General features: G+C 27.8%; 1 protein-coding gene across 1 annotated transcript in view; it reads left to right on the forward strand.

The window, feature by feature from the left end:
- The first annotated feature begins 8,270 nt into the window (after positions 1 to 8,270).
- LOC107171115 (E3 ubiquitin-protein ligase MARCHF3-like) overlaps positions 8,271 to 17,933 on the forward strand; it is a 38,328-nt gene continuing 28,665 nt past the window's right edge. Inside the window, exons 1-3 of the mRNA XM_089215557.1 lie at positions 8,271 to 8,304; positions 8,368 to 8,529; positions 8,593 to 8,782. Of these exons, the coding sequence (XP_089071683.1) occupies positions 8,271 to 8,304; positions 8,368 to 8,529; positions 8,593 to 8,782 (386 nt within the window). The remainder of the gene's footprint in view (positions 8,305 to 8,367; positions 8,530 to 8,592; positions 8,783 to 17,933) is intronic.

A 17,933-nucleotide genomic window follows, 5' to 3' on the forward strand; every position in this document is an offset into this window, starting at 1 on the left:
TTAAATTTCATAGTCGTCATTATTCTCAATAAAATTATTCTTCAATTAATCTAAAAGTCATTATTCATTATTGTACCTATCTAGGATTTCAAATTAGCTTTTTTATCACAACTCTAAGTGTAATCTTAATTTCCTAAGTTTTCTAATGTGACATCATTGTTTTTATTAAATCATATTCTCCATAATGATATCATAATGAAAAGTGGACAAATCAGAATATTTTAGATACTTATATCTAGATTTGCTATTTTGCTAATAACTATTTTCTACTAATTTGTTTAAACATTGATCGCATTAATTAATAGTGTATACCAATACCTTAAGAAGATGATTGACCTCATTTAAACCTCTGGCGTGGACCAAAATTCCGCAAGTAAAATGGCAGTCATAATTATATTGTATTGAGAGTATACACTTGTTGAAAGTAAAAGTATGCGAGTGTTTTAAACAAATAGTTGGTACCTATATTGATATAACTTTTTAACAACTTTTACCTATATTTTACCTTGCATATCTTGCATATTCCTTGCTAATTTGAATATACTAAAATGTACTAAATGGTTCAACAATTATTTGTCTTTATATCCTTTCTTATGAAAATTGTACACATTTCAAATTTATATTTATTTAGTAAAATTAAATTAAAAGTTTTAAAATTGCCCTAAATCCAGACTGAAAATGCTTCTAAAAAAATGTTCAATCCCGGTCTAAAACCAGTAAAACCTAACCTCATTCACCACTCAGAATACATATATTATGATTTTACTGGTGCAATTGACATATTTAAAATACTTGATAATTATGTTTGATGTCATGATTAGGACTTTGATGTTGTTATAATTAATTAATAAGGTTATAAGGTTTCTACTTATTAGAGCAAAAAAAATTTCATAAAAATGTAGTTTAAAAATTCAAATTGCTTACACAAATGTGATATACATATTTTACTAATGTTGTGTAAATATTGTGTAACTTACATGTGATGATCCATGCTGCAGATGTTAAACCCTCCTATGGCCTATCATTTTTTTTTCTTGCTCAAGCCATTGGAGCAATAGGTACAATTATTTTTAAAAAAAAAAGGAAAAATTGATAATACATTAATAATAATTAAATACATTTTTAATAAATTCAGTCAAAATTGTCTTGTTCTAGACTTCTAGAGTATACATATTTGCTCATATTTTTATGCGTATATGTTTGTGTTTAAAGCTTTTAAGTCTCTAAGTCTAGCCATAACCTTTAGTCTTTAATAAATGAATTATTAATTTTAATAAAATTAATGTAACAACATCCAAGCCCTAGTTATTATAATTTAATATTAGATTGATCATATCTTAATGTTGTGAAAAGGTGATGTTTTTTCAAAATCTGTTTGATTTTATATGCATCATTCAACATTATGTTGAACGCGAGGTTTAATCATACAAGTTTTTGAAATTAATGTTGTCATTTTGCAGCGTTTAGAAATGATATACATATTTAATATTAAGTTGATTCAAACATAATATGAAAGTATAGGTATGTAAGTATGTTATTAGTCTTACCAAGGCTCGGAACTTAAAGCATTTGCATATTTGTTTAGAAAGTGCATATTGAAAATCTGATTCGATACAAATTTGATTCATAGTAAGTATACATATTACAAATACAAAAATGTTTGTTGCATAATTTTGAATATTTCGTGATTTTTTGTACAAATTCGCATATTTTAGGTATAAGAACATTAATTATATACAATAATTAATAATATTAATTATATGCATATAAGTAATATCATAGAATTAACGTGAATAATTTTTTTTTTTAGAAATTTATACTTTTATATTGTTTGACAAAATAAATTAATTCATCAACGGCTATTACCATTGCTCCCAAAAATAATATTATAATCTTTATATCTACTACTGAGAACTTGTAAAGCTGACCGCTGACCGGCCCGTATTTATTTTTATTCAAATTTACCACTGGATTAATATTTTGTACCATGATATAAATAAATTGTATAATCGTAGGTAATTAAATACATAAGCGTGCGGTGTTAATTTTTTTTAAATTTCTTCTAATTTTTTTTTCAGACACCTACCTAATTTAAATTTTTAAATTTTGTATGTAAAATGTATTTTATTCAATAAATTGCATATTTTCCAAATTTTTACTGCATATTTTTAAGTTCCTAGCCTTGGTTATTATTTATTATTTAAATTTATAAAATATGAATAGGCACCTACATTAGTCAAAAATACAGGTAGGTACCTAACCTATTTGTATACATTTTAAATAATTGTATGCAGTATAATAACATTTATACAACAATTTGGTATAATTAGCTATTGCTTATTTGTCAACTGAATGATATTTATTTCTAATTTTATATTATAAATAATAAATATTATGTAAAATTATTGAGGACACAAAACCCGTTCCATAGCATTGATTATAAATAAAACAATATCCAATATACATAATATGTAGACGGTACCTATATTATTATCTAATGCCTTGTTTTATTTTTATTTTTATTATCAATAGAATCATGTGACTTGACCTATGTAATATAAAATGAAATTAAGATAACAAATACACGTTTTCTTACTGGTAAATTGGTAGTTAGATAGCGTACAGATTATAAAGGTTGTAGGTACAACAATGCATCGGCGTATAACAGAAGCACAAAGTATATTATTATTATTATTCATTGATGGCATTTTTACAAATTAAATACAAAATTCGAATGTAAATAGCTTCTTTAATTATCAACCAATAATTATGAATGATACGTCAAAATTCATTAAAAAAAATCCTATATGAATCATATTTCAAAAATATAGATTCCCATTTGAATTTTAAAAGTTACCCCTAAAATCTCCCCCTTTTAACTAATAAAAAAAAAAATTAATATCAAATTAGTTTAGAGTATGCGATTCAAATAAGTTTTCACATAGGTCATTTTTTCCTAATTTGAGTAGATCATGCTGAAATCTGCTGTCACATGAAATTTGGAACACCCTGTATATAAAATTTTTAATTAATATAACCTTTTATTTATCTGCTTCACTATAACTTTGATAATATCTCAATATACTCTTCAATATAATTTTCCTCTTATACTCTCAATATAACTTCAAATAATCGTCAATATAATATTTTTAATATAATCTCAGTTTAATCTCATTTAATAGCCTAAATAAAACTTCAATATAATCCTTTTAATATAATCTCATTTAATAATCTCAATAAAACTTCAATATAATTCTTTTTTAGTATAATCTCAATATAATCACCAATATAATCTCAATATAATCTCAATAAAACTTCAATATAATTCTCAAAAAATCTCTTTCATAATTTAAAAAAAAAAAATAAAAATAAAAATTCTTACCTACGATGGACCATTAGACCAAAGGAGACGGTTATAAAATTTATGCTTACAATACTGCTGTATTCAACCCGTAGCTTGATCTTCTCGCCGTTTGTCGATTTGTGACAAAATGAGCTCGATTTCTCCAGAATTGTTGGAAAGACGTCTCCTTACAATGATGATTCACGTGAGTGAAGTTGCCTCTGTTGTCTGAAGTTGACGGAATCCAAAATGTTTATGAAAAATATTTCAGCTGTTCTGTGTCGTTCTTGGAAATCAAACCCTGTCCACAGCGCCAATTTTCTGTTACGTCCCGACTGGACGTCGATTCATACATCAACGTAGAGATGAAATACTGATGTATACAATGTAATAATGTCTTTATTTTCAAAATTTATTAATACTTGATACAAAAATACAGTTTATATGCTATAAAGGTGTTGGTGAGCGGTGTTACGACCTTACTCTGAAATATTGTTTTAAATGACAATGAGTGGTTTTACGACCTGCCTCTAAGTGTCTTAACACGTTCACTGCGGATGACGCCAATTGGCGTCATCTGCACACTATTTTTCAATGCACTATAATTTAGTCAGCGTTACGGTCAAAAATCTCATTTTCGGTCAGAGTTATCTATACATATTAGTTACGTATTAGATAGTATTAGTTACATATTAGATACGTGTGTGCAATCGCACATCAATATTTCTATTTTTAGTTCATTTTATTTTTAATTTATTATGGGATTTTTACTACTCCTTTATCAAATTAATCATCGGAATTTTCAAGAAATTTATAATTGTGGCAATCTTTTTTCCATCGTCGGTCGTTGATGAAACACGTACGTATTCACATTGTATCGTTATTATACATTTTAGAGTTAAATTGTATCCATTTTATTTCTTTACAACGATTTTTTTTATTTATTTCGTTTACTTTCGTATTACTTGTATGAATATGGATAATACATTGAATGAACCCGGTCCATCTCGACCAAAACGGTTTTGCCGTATGAATCGAAATTATGAACAACAAATGAGCAGATGCTTTTTGACTCTGATAGTGACGAAAATTATCATTTTTCCGATTCTGGTAGCGAATATGAATTTGAAAATATTGAACAAGTGTCTGACGATTTTGAGAGTGATAGTCAGATCGCGAATAATGTACCAAGTGTAAATACTCAATCATCAACAATTAATATTAATAATGATGGTATAGTTGGCAAGAGGAGGAAATTGAATTGTCTAATTTACTTTTATAAAAAAAAAAAATGAATTGTTGGTTTCGATAGAAGGCAAACAAAATCCTATAGATTATTTTTTTATGCTTTTCGATGAACATTTTATAAAACTATTGGTTGATGAGGTGACCGGTCAATATATCTCCGCAAAAATATCTCCGGTCAAAATATCTCCGATTTAAAATATCTCTTGTTAAAAATATCTTTAATGGAAATTTCTCCCATAAAAATATGTTATTGTAATCATAATATGTTATTATTATTATTTATTACAAGTATAATACAGCGATTTTTACGTGTATACAATAATATTTGTCACAAAAACAGAAAATAAAAATGTATTACAAAATTAATATTACAATTTAATAATATAATATGTTAAATTATAATTCAAGGTTACGGACGATTGGGTGATGTAATAAAATTAAGCAAAATTAAATAAATTGAGTAGGTAACTAATGTAATATAAATTAAAATAAAATAATAAAAAAATATTAAAATTTAAGATTGTGGGCAATTCCCCTTAAATATTTCAGAGATGTCATTTCGTTGTATTGACTTACCATTTTAAATAGTCGTTCATCGTAATCATTGTATTTTTTTATAGAAAAAAAAAGAAAAAAAAAGAAAAAAAAGAAAAATGTATTATTTAATCACCTTATATTCACATAGAAATAAGAAAACATATGGGAATGATATATTTTAATGTAATTATAGGGGATTATGGGAATTAATATTATATAAAGGGGTGAGTAACACTTAATATAAAAACTAACACTAACCAAATATACTAACATATTAAAGGAAATATATATATTGTAATACTAACCGCATATTTTAATGTAATAACTAAATCGTAGACTTATTGTAATACGAAAATATATATTTTATTGTACTAACAAAAATACTATTGTAATCAAAAATGACAAACATGAAATGTAATAATATATAATTGTAAATGCTTCATGCATATGTAATATTGAATGTAAAACATAAAATATGAAATTAATGAAAATTGTATTGTAAACAAGTTGTTTGAACTTGTGAAGATATTATTGTAACATAACTATATTGTACACAGATTGATTGATTTCTGTCTTTAAAAACATAAATCAACTTTTTAGAGGGGAGGTGCTATGGACTAGCGTTCCGCATTGTATAGTTCATGGTCAACTAGGTACCAGCCGCATCAATCTAGGGAAGGGTGCGACGAACTTTGTAATTGTAGGAGGGACAGCATTTCTGGAAATCATTAAAATTAGGGACATACTAAATCATGGGAACAGACGACTATAAAATGTCCTCAATAAGGGTGCACAAGACGTAGTTTTATACATCATTACAAAAATTCAAAGAACCAAATGTTTAAATGTAATATAATAATATATACTCTTAATGTTAATTATAATATCAATCACCAAGGCCTGCAGCTGCACGGGATGCACATTTGGCTTGAATGTGGGCGAGTAACATTTCCGTCAGTCTAGATAATTATACCACATCCGTGAGAACAGCGACAAGAACGAGTAGACTATGGGGAGTAGAGGGTAGCACTATATAAGGGACCCCGAAACAGCCTGTATTCAGACGCGACTTGACCAGACTAGCCAGAGCACCTTCACGCCAGTCTGTTGTTTAATTTAATTTATTGGACTTAGAAAATTTCTTATAAACAATATTTTGAACTTAGAAAATATTCGAGTCAAACCGAATTTATTCTATCATTCAGAATACTTAACTTACATTCAGCTTTCATGTTATAAATAAATATATGTTTTACCACAATAAATAAACAATTAATCTAATTAAGAAGAATTCTACGTTGTGTAATTAACTCAAGAGTCACCTTCCAAACATCATCCTTAACTACTGATACCTGTAGGCGACGTGATCACTACAAGTATATAACTGGATGGAAAAAAACTTATTATCACTTAATGTAAATAAATCAGTATACATGCCGATAGTTACAAAAAGATCACAGCTTCCAGTTGGAGTTAACTTCATATTACATCAATGTTCCGCAAATAAAACAATCTGTAATTGTAAACCACTTAAAATGGTACAACAATTTAAATATTTAGGAGTCATAATGGATCAGGAGCTGAAATGGTCTGAGCATATAAAATTTATCAAAAATAAAATCCGGAGATTAATTTCCTTATTTTATAAAATTCGCTTTCTTAAGAAATCATTGGTATGGCAAATTTATATGGCATTATGTAACTCACTCTTATGATATGGTATAACATGCTGGAGAGGCGCCAGCAGAACAGACATAAAAGTAGCCTACTCGTTACCGCCAACATACCCTTCAATAGATATTTTTTTAAATAATAACATACTATCAATCTATAAATTATACATTAAACAAACACTTATAAAAACATTTCAAATGCAGATACTTAATACTATAGATATAATAGACAGTAGAACAGGTAATAACATAAAATTACCTTAAATATCATTATCCAGTACAAAAAGTGCTCCCGATTATATGGTCAAAACTATATTCAACAATTTAGGAAATGATGTAAAGAGTCAAATAAAGTATGAATGTGAAAATCAGTCTAATAAAACCAATGTAAAAAATATAATTTCTAAAATAGTAAATGACCTAGATGAGAAAGTGTGTAAAAATCAATTATTAAAAAGTATCTATGTGTAAATATAAATGATTATCTATTAGTATCGTTTAGTTATAGAATTATAAGATAATGTTTATTTAGAGAAGTAAAATACATCATTCTCAATCGTATAAGACACATGACATTTTATTTTATTACATTATATAAGTAATATGTATAGTAACTCCGTATACCACGAAACGAGCTTGCTCAGTTGGTATACGTATCAGCTCTTATCACTATTATTGTAATAATTTAACTTTTGAAATTAGATTATTGTATTGAAATTATGATATTGATTTTGATGAAATAAATAAAAAATAAATATTTAACAATTTTTAAACGTTGTGCTAATCATAAACTCTGTCAACTTCTCCTTTGAAAAACCTAACCGTCAATCCAACATCGCTGAACTCAAATATAGCCGTTAGTGAGGGATCACTTAAAAATGTATTATACCTTATTAAAATAAACATGAGTAATAATCAAATAATTGAAATATTCATAAAATCACAACTATTCACACTAGCAACTAGACAGAGAGACAATTCGAGTTGCTCAATAATAGTTTCCAAACCTTTGAGTTGTTTTTCAGTCTTGTTGCGACCTGTAAAACACGTCAATTTAATCATACATGTCGCAGTTGCGCCAGTTGCTTTTGGTGAGTACACGCAATTGAATAAAAAAAGTATACAAATAATTGCTTTAAATTAGACATAAAAAGTGTTGAAATATGTTTTTTTTCCTGCTTAAAAAATCCAACTGCGCCAGAATGAACATTGTTCTTCTCTACTAATATTCTAATTCCTATTTTATAATTATAAACAGAATTTGTTTTTTTCTTAAAGGAGGATCATAAATAAAATAATTGACTCTTTATTTATTCATTTTTTTATTCCATAGTAACAAATAAAATAAAAAACACATTATAAAGATTCTATGACAATAATTACAGTTTTAGGTTGAAGTAAATAAATAAATCGTGATTAAGTTAATCAGTTAAAAATTTATAAAATAGTATTAAAAATTTGAGCATAAAATGACAGAAGCCATGGTACATATTTTAATCCCAGGTATTAATCATGTTTTTTTTGTATGTTTAATTATACATATTTATATTCTTCAGAAATTTTCAGATACCCTCGATATAGTAAATCAAGAATCGTATTCTAATGCGAGACAAAACGAATTAAATTCACCGATAAATGAACAACTTCTTAGTGAAGCCCTGGATAATAAATCAACACCAGATAAATCGATATCTACATCATCTAAACTCAATGACTCTGAGATTCCAAGTAAATTTATACATGAGTAAAATTATTATTTAATTTAAGTGCTTACTTTTCCTATGTATTTAGCAGCACCGAGTGTTTGTAGAATATGTTTACAATCCGATTTTGATGAAATAAATAAATGCATTTCCCCTTGCTTTTGTCGGGGAAGTATATCCAAGGTTCATAGAACATGTTTGGAAAAATGGCTCCTACAAGCCAGCTCTAGTGTTTGTGAGATTTGTACATTTGTATATAAAATCAGACGGGTTACAAAGTAATGATAATTTATGTATAAAATTAAAACCTATATATCGATTATGATGCACAATTGGACGAAGTTCATGTTAAGGGTTCAAATCAAAAACCGCTGCTTTTCAGGAAATAAAAAGTCAGTTTTATGATTTATATATTTAATTATACTATACATATTTTGAAATTATTTCTAGAAACTCAAATAATTTGTTTCAATTTTATGACTTATTCCGTTTCTTATATTATGACTTGTTACTATCGTCATCTTTAATATTTTAATATAATGACTATATATATGATATATAATATATGATATTTCTTTATTTGTGGTATTCTAACAATTTAAACAACAAAAAACAAACATTTACAAAATTTCAACAAAATGTATAAAGATATAAGAGTTAAGCTGTTATGAATTTAGTCTTACTAACTACCAACTTGAGTCAAGTTTTCTTTATAGGTGGTAATACCCTCGATAATCTGAACTAGACTGTGGAAAGGGGTCTTTCGGATTACCTATGGCTTTAAAAAAAACATCAATTTTATTTTTATTTTTATTAATCGTGTAAAAACTCGTCATTTCAACAGACAATGAATACATAAAAATATTAATATAATTATGAACTTTACTATTTAAAATATTAATTAATGTTTTTTTTGTACATTGGTTCCCACTATGGATTAGTATGCCTTGTCCTACATAATTGAAAAATTTTATTCCCAGAAATATTTATAAATACATACATATGTATGTACATATTATGACGATAAGATAATTCTCAAGCCCGTTCGGATTACCGGTAAACGGACAGTTTGTACTATCTATTGTTTAAGTTGCATATCGCGGAAACTTTGTACGGTGAAAATAATTTGGTAAAAATCGATCGCGGACACTTTGTACGGTGATGATAAATTGGTAAAATTCGATCGCGGACGTTTTGTACGGTATAAATAAACCGGAAAATATATCTTAAAAGATGAGATAAAATTAAATTGCTCAAAACTTTAGATTGCGAATCATGATCGCGATTAGTATGAAACATGTGTTTGGTGTCACAGGCCACAGCATTAAAAGTATTAAAATATTAACTTAGGATTATCCAAAATGTATAAAGATAACGAACAAATTGCAAAACAATGTAAAATGATAACATCTTTAGCGTTTTTACCAGTTGAAGAAATACCTAATGAAATAGTTAATATGTATTTAACTTTTACTCCAGAACTATTTCCATTAATATTTTATTTTGAATCAACATATATTAACGGAAAGAATGGTGCACCAAGATTCCCTCTTGAAATTTGGAATGTGAGACACCAAACAATTAAGAACTCACACAGGACAAATAATTTTAGTGAAAGATGGAACAGTTCGTTCAATAAATTGGTTGGATCGGCTAATCCAAGTTTCTGGAGTGTTTTGAGGTCTTTGCAATTAGACGAATGCTATAGTCATTTGAACAAAAACACAAGAAAAAAAAACCAAAATACACAAAATAAAATTCATGATGCCTGTGTACAGCACGAAAGTAAAATAATAACTAATTTCCAATTGCTCGAAATAATTTGCCATACGTTTAATTTTTAAATATATATATATATATATTATGATTTATGTGACAGTGAATGTTTTAAAAATACATACCACGAATAAAATTATTCCCCTGATGAGAAATTGCGGCTTGTAAACATTTGTCACAAATACAAACACATAATAGAGAGCAAAATGACCGATGCAGTTTCGTGGAAGCAAAAAGAAGATGCATGGAAATCAATAACAAATGATTTCAATTCAAATTCTACTGTAATCCGTGAAATGCAATCATAAAAAAAATTTTATGATAATCAAAATAAAAAATACTCGTAAAGTAACTAAAAATAAAATTTACCGAATAGAAATTACTCTTGCAACTCTATAGACTATACTGTAGATACTGTAGATAGATGACATCCCATAAAATCTGCAATACTTATTAAATGCACATATTAATTAATATTTATTAATAGCACAAAATCTTAAAAAACATAAGATTTGATTTACTGGGGCAATTGATTGATTTCTAGAACAAAATAAAACATATTATATAACTAAACAATTTTTTACTAAAGTAATGTTTAATATAATTAAGACACAGTTGAACGTTGGTTTAGTTTAAACCTCACTTAAGAAAATTTAAGTTGACATAAAATGATGGTGCAACAATCTTAAATTTTAAGCAAATCTTAAGCTACCCTTAATTTTTAAGTAGTATTGGTGCAAACGACTATTAAACGTATAATGTATTTAAAGACTATATAAAAATTAAGAAAACACCTATTTTACTTTTGGTCAATACCTACTTAAAACCATAAGTAATAATGTAGGTAAAGGAATTAATAATAAATAAAAAAAAAAACAAAACAATCAGTTTTTAAATGGATTTTTATCACAATTCATAAACTTAAAAATTTACTATTTTATAAAAATTAGAAATTTGATTAACATCACATCAATAAATTCTCTTTAAGATATAACCATAACAAATAATAATGTAGGTATTGAAATTAATAAAAAAAACAAAAAAATAAAAACAATCAGTTTTTAAATAAAATTAATTATCTTAATATTTTTACTTTTTATAAAAAGACCATTATAATCTTTAGGTTTTAGTTAATAAATACAAATTTAAGATCAAAATAGGTATTATAGGTACCTAACTTATATTTAAGTCTTTTTGGCATATTTTACAAATTGGTAAATAGGTTTATTTTCACCCATGTCACAGAATTCATCTGTGGTTAAACACTTCAAATGATGCATATGTGAACACAAGGCACAATCAACCCCTTTCAACATCCCATATAAATTTTTTCCACAACCAAAACAAAGTCCTGCGGTTACATATGTGTTTTGAATATCATTATCTATTTCTTAACAATATCAGTTGCTATACCATTACATAAACTTTCAGCCAACACAACACTAGTTAGTTTCAGATAGTTTTTTTTCTTAAATACAATATCTTTTTTAAATATATTTCTCAAAACCTTTGATTTAGTAACAGTTTTTAATTTTTTATCATTGACCGAATTCAGTTTAACTAACCTATTATTGATTCTGTTTTTTTCCAATTTTATTTTTCAAGCTCAATTTGTTTCTTTTTATCTTTTTTAGACTGGTTTATACTTTTCCACATTTTAGATGATCCAACATGGTACTCTTTCAATATTACGTTTACCTTTCCTTACTGGAATAACAGTCCACACAAGACATGATTCTAATGGAGAGATTTGAAAAGTATATCCATTTATATGTCTGGGTGTAACTTACATTCTCCTCTATTCAAATTTCAATTTCATCCTGTTTTCTTGTATTTTCTATTTCATTAATATCTGTTTTTTCTTTATTGACTTCTACACACAAATCCATTTTATTTTACTCTATTAAATCTTGAAAAACTTTAGTACTATCAATAAAACTGTCATCAATTATAGTTACTTCATTTTGTTCTTCTATAAAATCGCACCAGCCTCTGAAATATACTACACACCACTATTTAATATATTTTTACCATTAGATTTAAGTAATTAATTCAATTTATATAATGCATGAAATTTTATTCTTCACTAATAACAGTAAATTTAACAATATCATTAAAATTTTCAAACTTTTTAATACATTCAGGACTTACAATATTACAAAATTGTTCAAGAGTAAGAGGACATTGATATTGAGTATTAATAATTTTCTTTGACTAATTCAGTTTTTTTTTTTTTTAAGTAACAATTAAAGCATCAAGGCAGTTTTTAAAATCAATAGAATTAGGATTCCAAGAGCCAAGGGAACAATCCACAAGATTTAAAACCATTAATTAAAGTTCCTGTTTTAACAATTTCATCAGTTATCTTTTTTAATATAGGGGCCAATTTTTTTTAGTTACAGCTGTACTTATATTATTGTCTTTTCTCCACTCAATCACACCTTTTTTCCAACTAGATTTAAGTGTTCGAAATGCAGTCACATCTGCTGGCTGTAAAATTCTGGTAGAGTTTGGATACAATGCTATTAGCATAATTTTTAAACTGGAACATAATTCGCTTATTGATAAGTAATATAGCTTTTATGGCCATCAACAAATAAAATTATAGGAAATTGTATCTCCTTTTCAACTACAAAAGCTTTAAATATATTCACAATGAATTCAAAAAAAACTTCAGATTTCATCCAACCTGATTCGGAATGACTTATTCCCCAATTGGGAGGAACTGAATTTACAATATCTTGTCGGATTCTCTGATATTTATAAATTACCATCGGATGGCACATACCACCAGCAGCATTAAATGTGAAAATAACTGTAAGATTTTCTTTAGAATTACTTACTGCTACTTCATAAATATCTTTGGCTCCTTTTGGAGTTATAATTGTTTTGGTTTTAGGATATAGTGAGAATCCAGTTTCATCACCATTAAAATAATCTTTGAACTGCTATGAATGGATGGATTGAATGGATATCTTTGTATGAATGCCCTATACCAATCATTACCTACAAAAAAAAAAATATATATATATAGGTACCTATATATTTACACATAAACCCATAAAAATTACAAAACCGATACCCGGAATATTATTTTTAAAAGGAGTTTATCTGTTGTTTATATCCAAAAATTAAGAGATTTTACCGCCATCACGATCTGCCTCCATTCTTTTCTGTTATTAACTGATGTCCTCCACTCTCGTACCCCTATTTTCTTGAGGTCTTCTTCTACTGTATCCAACCATCTTTTTCTAGGCCGTCCTCGAGGCCTCTTTCCCGTAGGCCTCCATTCCAGCACCGCTCTAACCGTCTCTTCCTCACTTTTGCGCATTACGTGACCAAGCCCTTGTATTCGCTGGCCACTAATGAAACTAGTGACTGGTGACAGTTCTAACTCATCCTGTAATTCCCGATTGAATTTTCTTTTCCACACACCTGTTTTGTTATCATAGACAGGACCACAAATTATTCTCCATATTTTATTTTCAAATGTCCTTAATCTCCTTTCTGTGTTACTAGTGGTTGTCCAGGTTTCGCATCCATAGGTTAACGTGGGCTTTATTATAGCCGTGTACAACCTTGCCTTTGTTTTCTTTGAGAATAATTTGGATTTCAGAAACTTACTTAGTTCGAATGCTGCCCTTTCAGCCTTTGTTATTCTTATTCCGATCTCTCTTGACCAATCATATTTGACACTCAGCATGACTCCTAAATACTGGAACTCGTTAACTTTTTCAAACACTACGGCTTCATCATCATCGCCCGTATTCTCTTCATTCTCTAATAATTTCATTCTCTTCGTTTTTTCCCCATTATTTTTTAATCCTATTTTACGGGCTGCTTGTTCCAAGACTTGGCTGCTCTTTTGGTGTCGTTTAACAACTTTCCCAAAATGTTTAAATCGTCCGCAAACCCAAGCACCTGAATTTTTCGCTCCCCTATTGTTATACCTGTTGGCTCCTTCTGCATTTCTCTAATTGTTTTCTCCAGCGCTAAATTAAATAACATTGGAGACAATGCATCTCCTTGTTTTAGGCTAGTATTTACTTCAAATGCTTCTGACAATGTACTATCTACTCTTATTTGATATTGTGAATTCTCCATACACATTTTGGTTAAACCTATTAACTTCCTTGGGATTACAACTTCATCTATTATATTTTACAGACTTTTCCGATGTACACTGTCATGTTTTTCAGTTATAATAATTTTAAATTCAACTTTTTTATAATTGTTTTATCATCTGTAACCTTATTTTTGCAAATACTTTTTAATTCTTGTGAAAACTGACAATCGTCATTATTTTCAAGATATGCGTATATTTCTTCCATTGACAAAAACAATAACTATTATTATCTTCAGGACGACTAATTTTATCTCCTACAGAAGGCCTCAAAAAATAATTATAACAATGGTTATGGTACTTGGCCTCAGCAGCAACTAAATTGTATTCATACTCTATACGTATTCAGTTCGATACGAGCGTTCGTCGCATCAGCATCGTCCGTTGGTATTACGTACAATTATTTTCAAAATTTAATTTTCTTTAATGTGCCTGAGCTGTCTTCTGATTCCAATTCGAATGATAATGCAATCTATACTCGAAGTGTTTCGTCATATTGACACTGATGTTATTCCAGTTAACTTACTGCGCCTGGGTAAGGTCTCAAATCAATGTCGACCAATTCGAATTACGTTACCTAACCAACATGATGTTTTTAATTTGTTGAAAAACAAAAGCAAATTACGTCAATCTGATTTGATATCAAATTCTATAGCAGTTAAATAAATAATATAGGTTCATATTTAAAAATGTCAATAATGATATAATATCTATGTAATTATATTATATAGAATATACATACATACATTGTCTTTAATTGAAATGGTTGTTGAGACAGTTTCCCTAATTTCTCGGTCATACATAACTGCATTATTAGTATTATTCGACACCTAAAATATAAAATACTTTCAATAAGTAAATTCGATTGAAAATTATGTTATGCATAATATTTTAAATAATTAGATCAAACACTTGAACAAAATATTTTAAATAAATAAATGTAGATACTTACATTAATTTCAGGTCTGAAGGTGTAATTGATAAGTTTTTGTTTCACTCTGGTAATTAAATCCATAATTAAAAAGTAAAAACACAAAATGTCAATATGATTTTGATATTTAATGAAACGCGTTCGGGCTGTTCACAGTGACACGGTCGCGAAAATAATAACCCGAGTCCCGAATACCCGATATTCGATAACGTGTTTTTCGTCGAATCTCGAACACAACGAAATAAGTTCTAAAAATAGTAATTTTATCTGTTTTCATTCCAATAACGGCCAGTGGTTTCCAAAATAGATATTATGTAATCAATTATAATGCGTTATTACCACAATTTAAAATATTTATATAAGTAAAAATACAGTTGTAGTGGTCTGGTCTGTGTGGTGGGGGGGGGGGGGGAAAGCCTCAAGACCCCCTCTTGGATCCGCCATTGATTTCTATGTAGATTTTGCCAATTTGGAGTACACAAATGCATATTCATTTAGGCATTTATTAGGGCATAAACTTACGAGACCTGGTTATTATTGGTAACTCTTCGTGGTAGGCCATAGATAGATCATTATGCAATATTTTTTTATGAGATAGATCAAGTTAAAACCTCATTATTTTCTTTAAGTGTTGTTTTATAAGAAACAATATTATTTTCTTGTTTCACATATCTAAGCCATTTTACCTTTCCAAACTAAAATTTTTCTCCAGTCATATTGTTTTTTTACATCTCATATATTTGGTTTTAAGTAAATTGTTGAAATCGTAAAAATCATTTAGGTTTATGTATTTTACATTAAATGTATTTTTCCTTCCCAAAGAATCATTTTTTCCAGTTATTAGGATGATTTATGGAAGGAGTACCTTTTACTTGTTTTCTCAATCTTTGCATGGTCTGGATCACATTCCATACGCGACAAGTAACGAAGAATTAACTCAGTTTTCTTATTAACTTTACAGGAAACTATCTGATATTTGCATATATAGTCTGTCACATTGTGCGCAGGTCTTTTTTTTTTTTGGACTTTTTATTTTTAATCTAGATATTCCATAATATTTTTCATAAATCTACTAACTGGAATTTCAACTGTTTTAATATATTCATTATAAGCAACGTGTAGAGTGAATTAAGGTGGTATGTATTATTTTCTCGTCTCTTTTCGGCAATAGTGGCTTTCGTAAGTTGGAAAGCTATTTAAATGTTGTTTATCAATGTTATATCATCAGACGTTATTTTATTGGCTGGACTTACTTTATTCCTTTTATTTGGTTTAGTTTTATTTATTGTTAGAATATAATTTTTGCATACACACATTGCTAACAATTTTTTTAGTTTCTCTAAAATGTTTTATTTTGTTTTTCTGGTGTATTTCTCCGCTTTCTTGAAGTTTTAGTATCCGTAAAATGCATACAACTAGAAATATTTGCAATTCTTCTATTAAAATTGTTCATTGGCAATAACAAGCAAATAACTTTTCACGTAAATCATTATCTATTTTAGTGTTGCATTTGGCTCGATATCTAAGTAATGTCTCAGAAGATCTTTAACTATTTTTCGTTTGTTAGTAGTATATCATTTATCAGAATTTCTTTTACATTTTTATATTTTCGATAATTGACTGAGTTACCTTAAACACTAACTCTAATTTTAATTCCATTGAAATTAACATCAATCTTCTCATAATTAATCTACTTCATGTCCCGATAAATTATTATGTTTTGGAAACCCGGGATCAGTATCGGCGCAACGTTTTGCGGGTCCGGGGAAAATAAAAATATGGGGTCCTCATTCCTATCTTATACATTACATCCCCATTCTAAATTAATTATAGATTTAATTCAAAAAATAATTTTGTCCATCGATTTAAAAACAAAGAATTATTGTACAATAGTTAGATATGTAAATAAAATCAAAACAATTAATAAATTTAATAAATGTATTATAATATTATTTGCATAAAATATAAACTTATCATCTTTATCATTATTATAAAAACTCAAAATACAAATATTATTTATAATTATTTTTACTAAATAAATTTATAATAACTCATAGATAAGTACTAAGTAATAACTTTAATTTATAAAAGAAGTTCAAAAAAATGTATAACAATTCATCAATTGAGAACGGCTGGGCCTATTTGGCTTATTCTTTTTTTGTTGGTTTTGTAATTGCCAGGAGAAGATTCTTACGGATGAAAAATTTGAGAAAGTTACTAGGTTAGAGGAATATGGGGCGAGGCGGTGATGAATTGACAATGGCGCCATCAGTCCAGCAAAAAATGAGCTAAATAATAATAATATTTTTTGATAGTCAATGGCAACCATTTAAACAAAACAGTGCTCTCGAGAGCAGCTGAACTTATTTTTAGGATGGAAATGTTTGTTTATTTATAAATGGTTGCTTTAGTGACGGTTACAATTAGTGATAATTATGTATATTTAAATTTATAGATTATGATATATAAAATAAATAAAAGTTGCTAATAACGAAAGTTGTCATAACGCAAGCACAAAACCACTTATTTGACATTTGGTCTATAAATTCATCTATAAAAAGTGTTATGTGTTTGTGACTTATTAAATATGCCACCTATA

This window comes from Diuraphis noxia, unplaced genomic scaffold, assembly GCF_037042655.1.
Source record: "Diuraphis noxia isolate RWA-SAM2 unplaced genomic scaffold, SU_Dnox_SAM2 contig0001, whole genome shotgun sequence".
NCBI lineage: Eukaryota > Metazoa > Arthropoda > Insecta > Hemiptera > Aphididae > Diuraphis > Diuraphis noxia.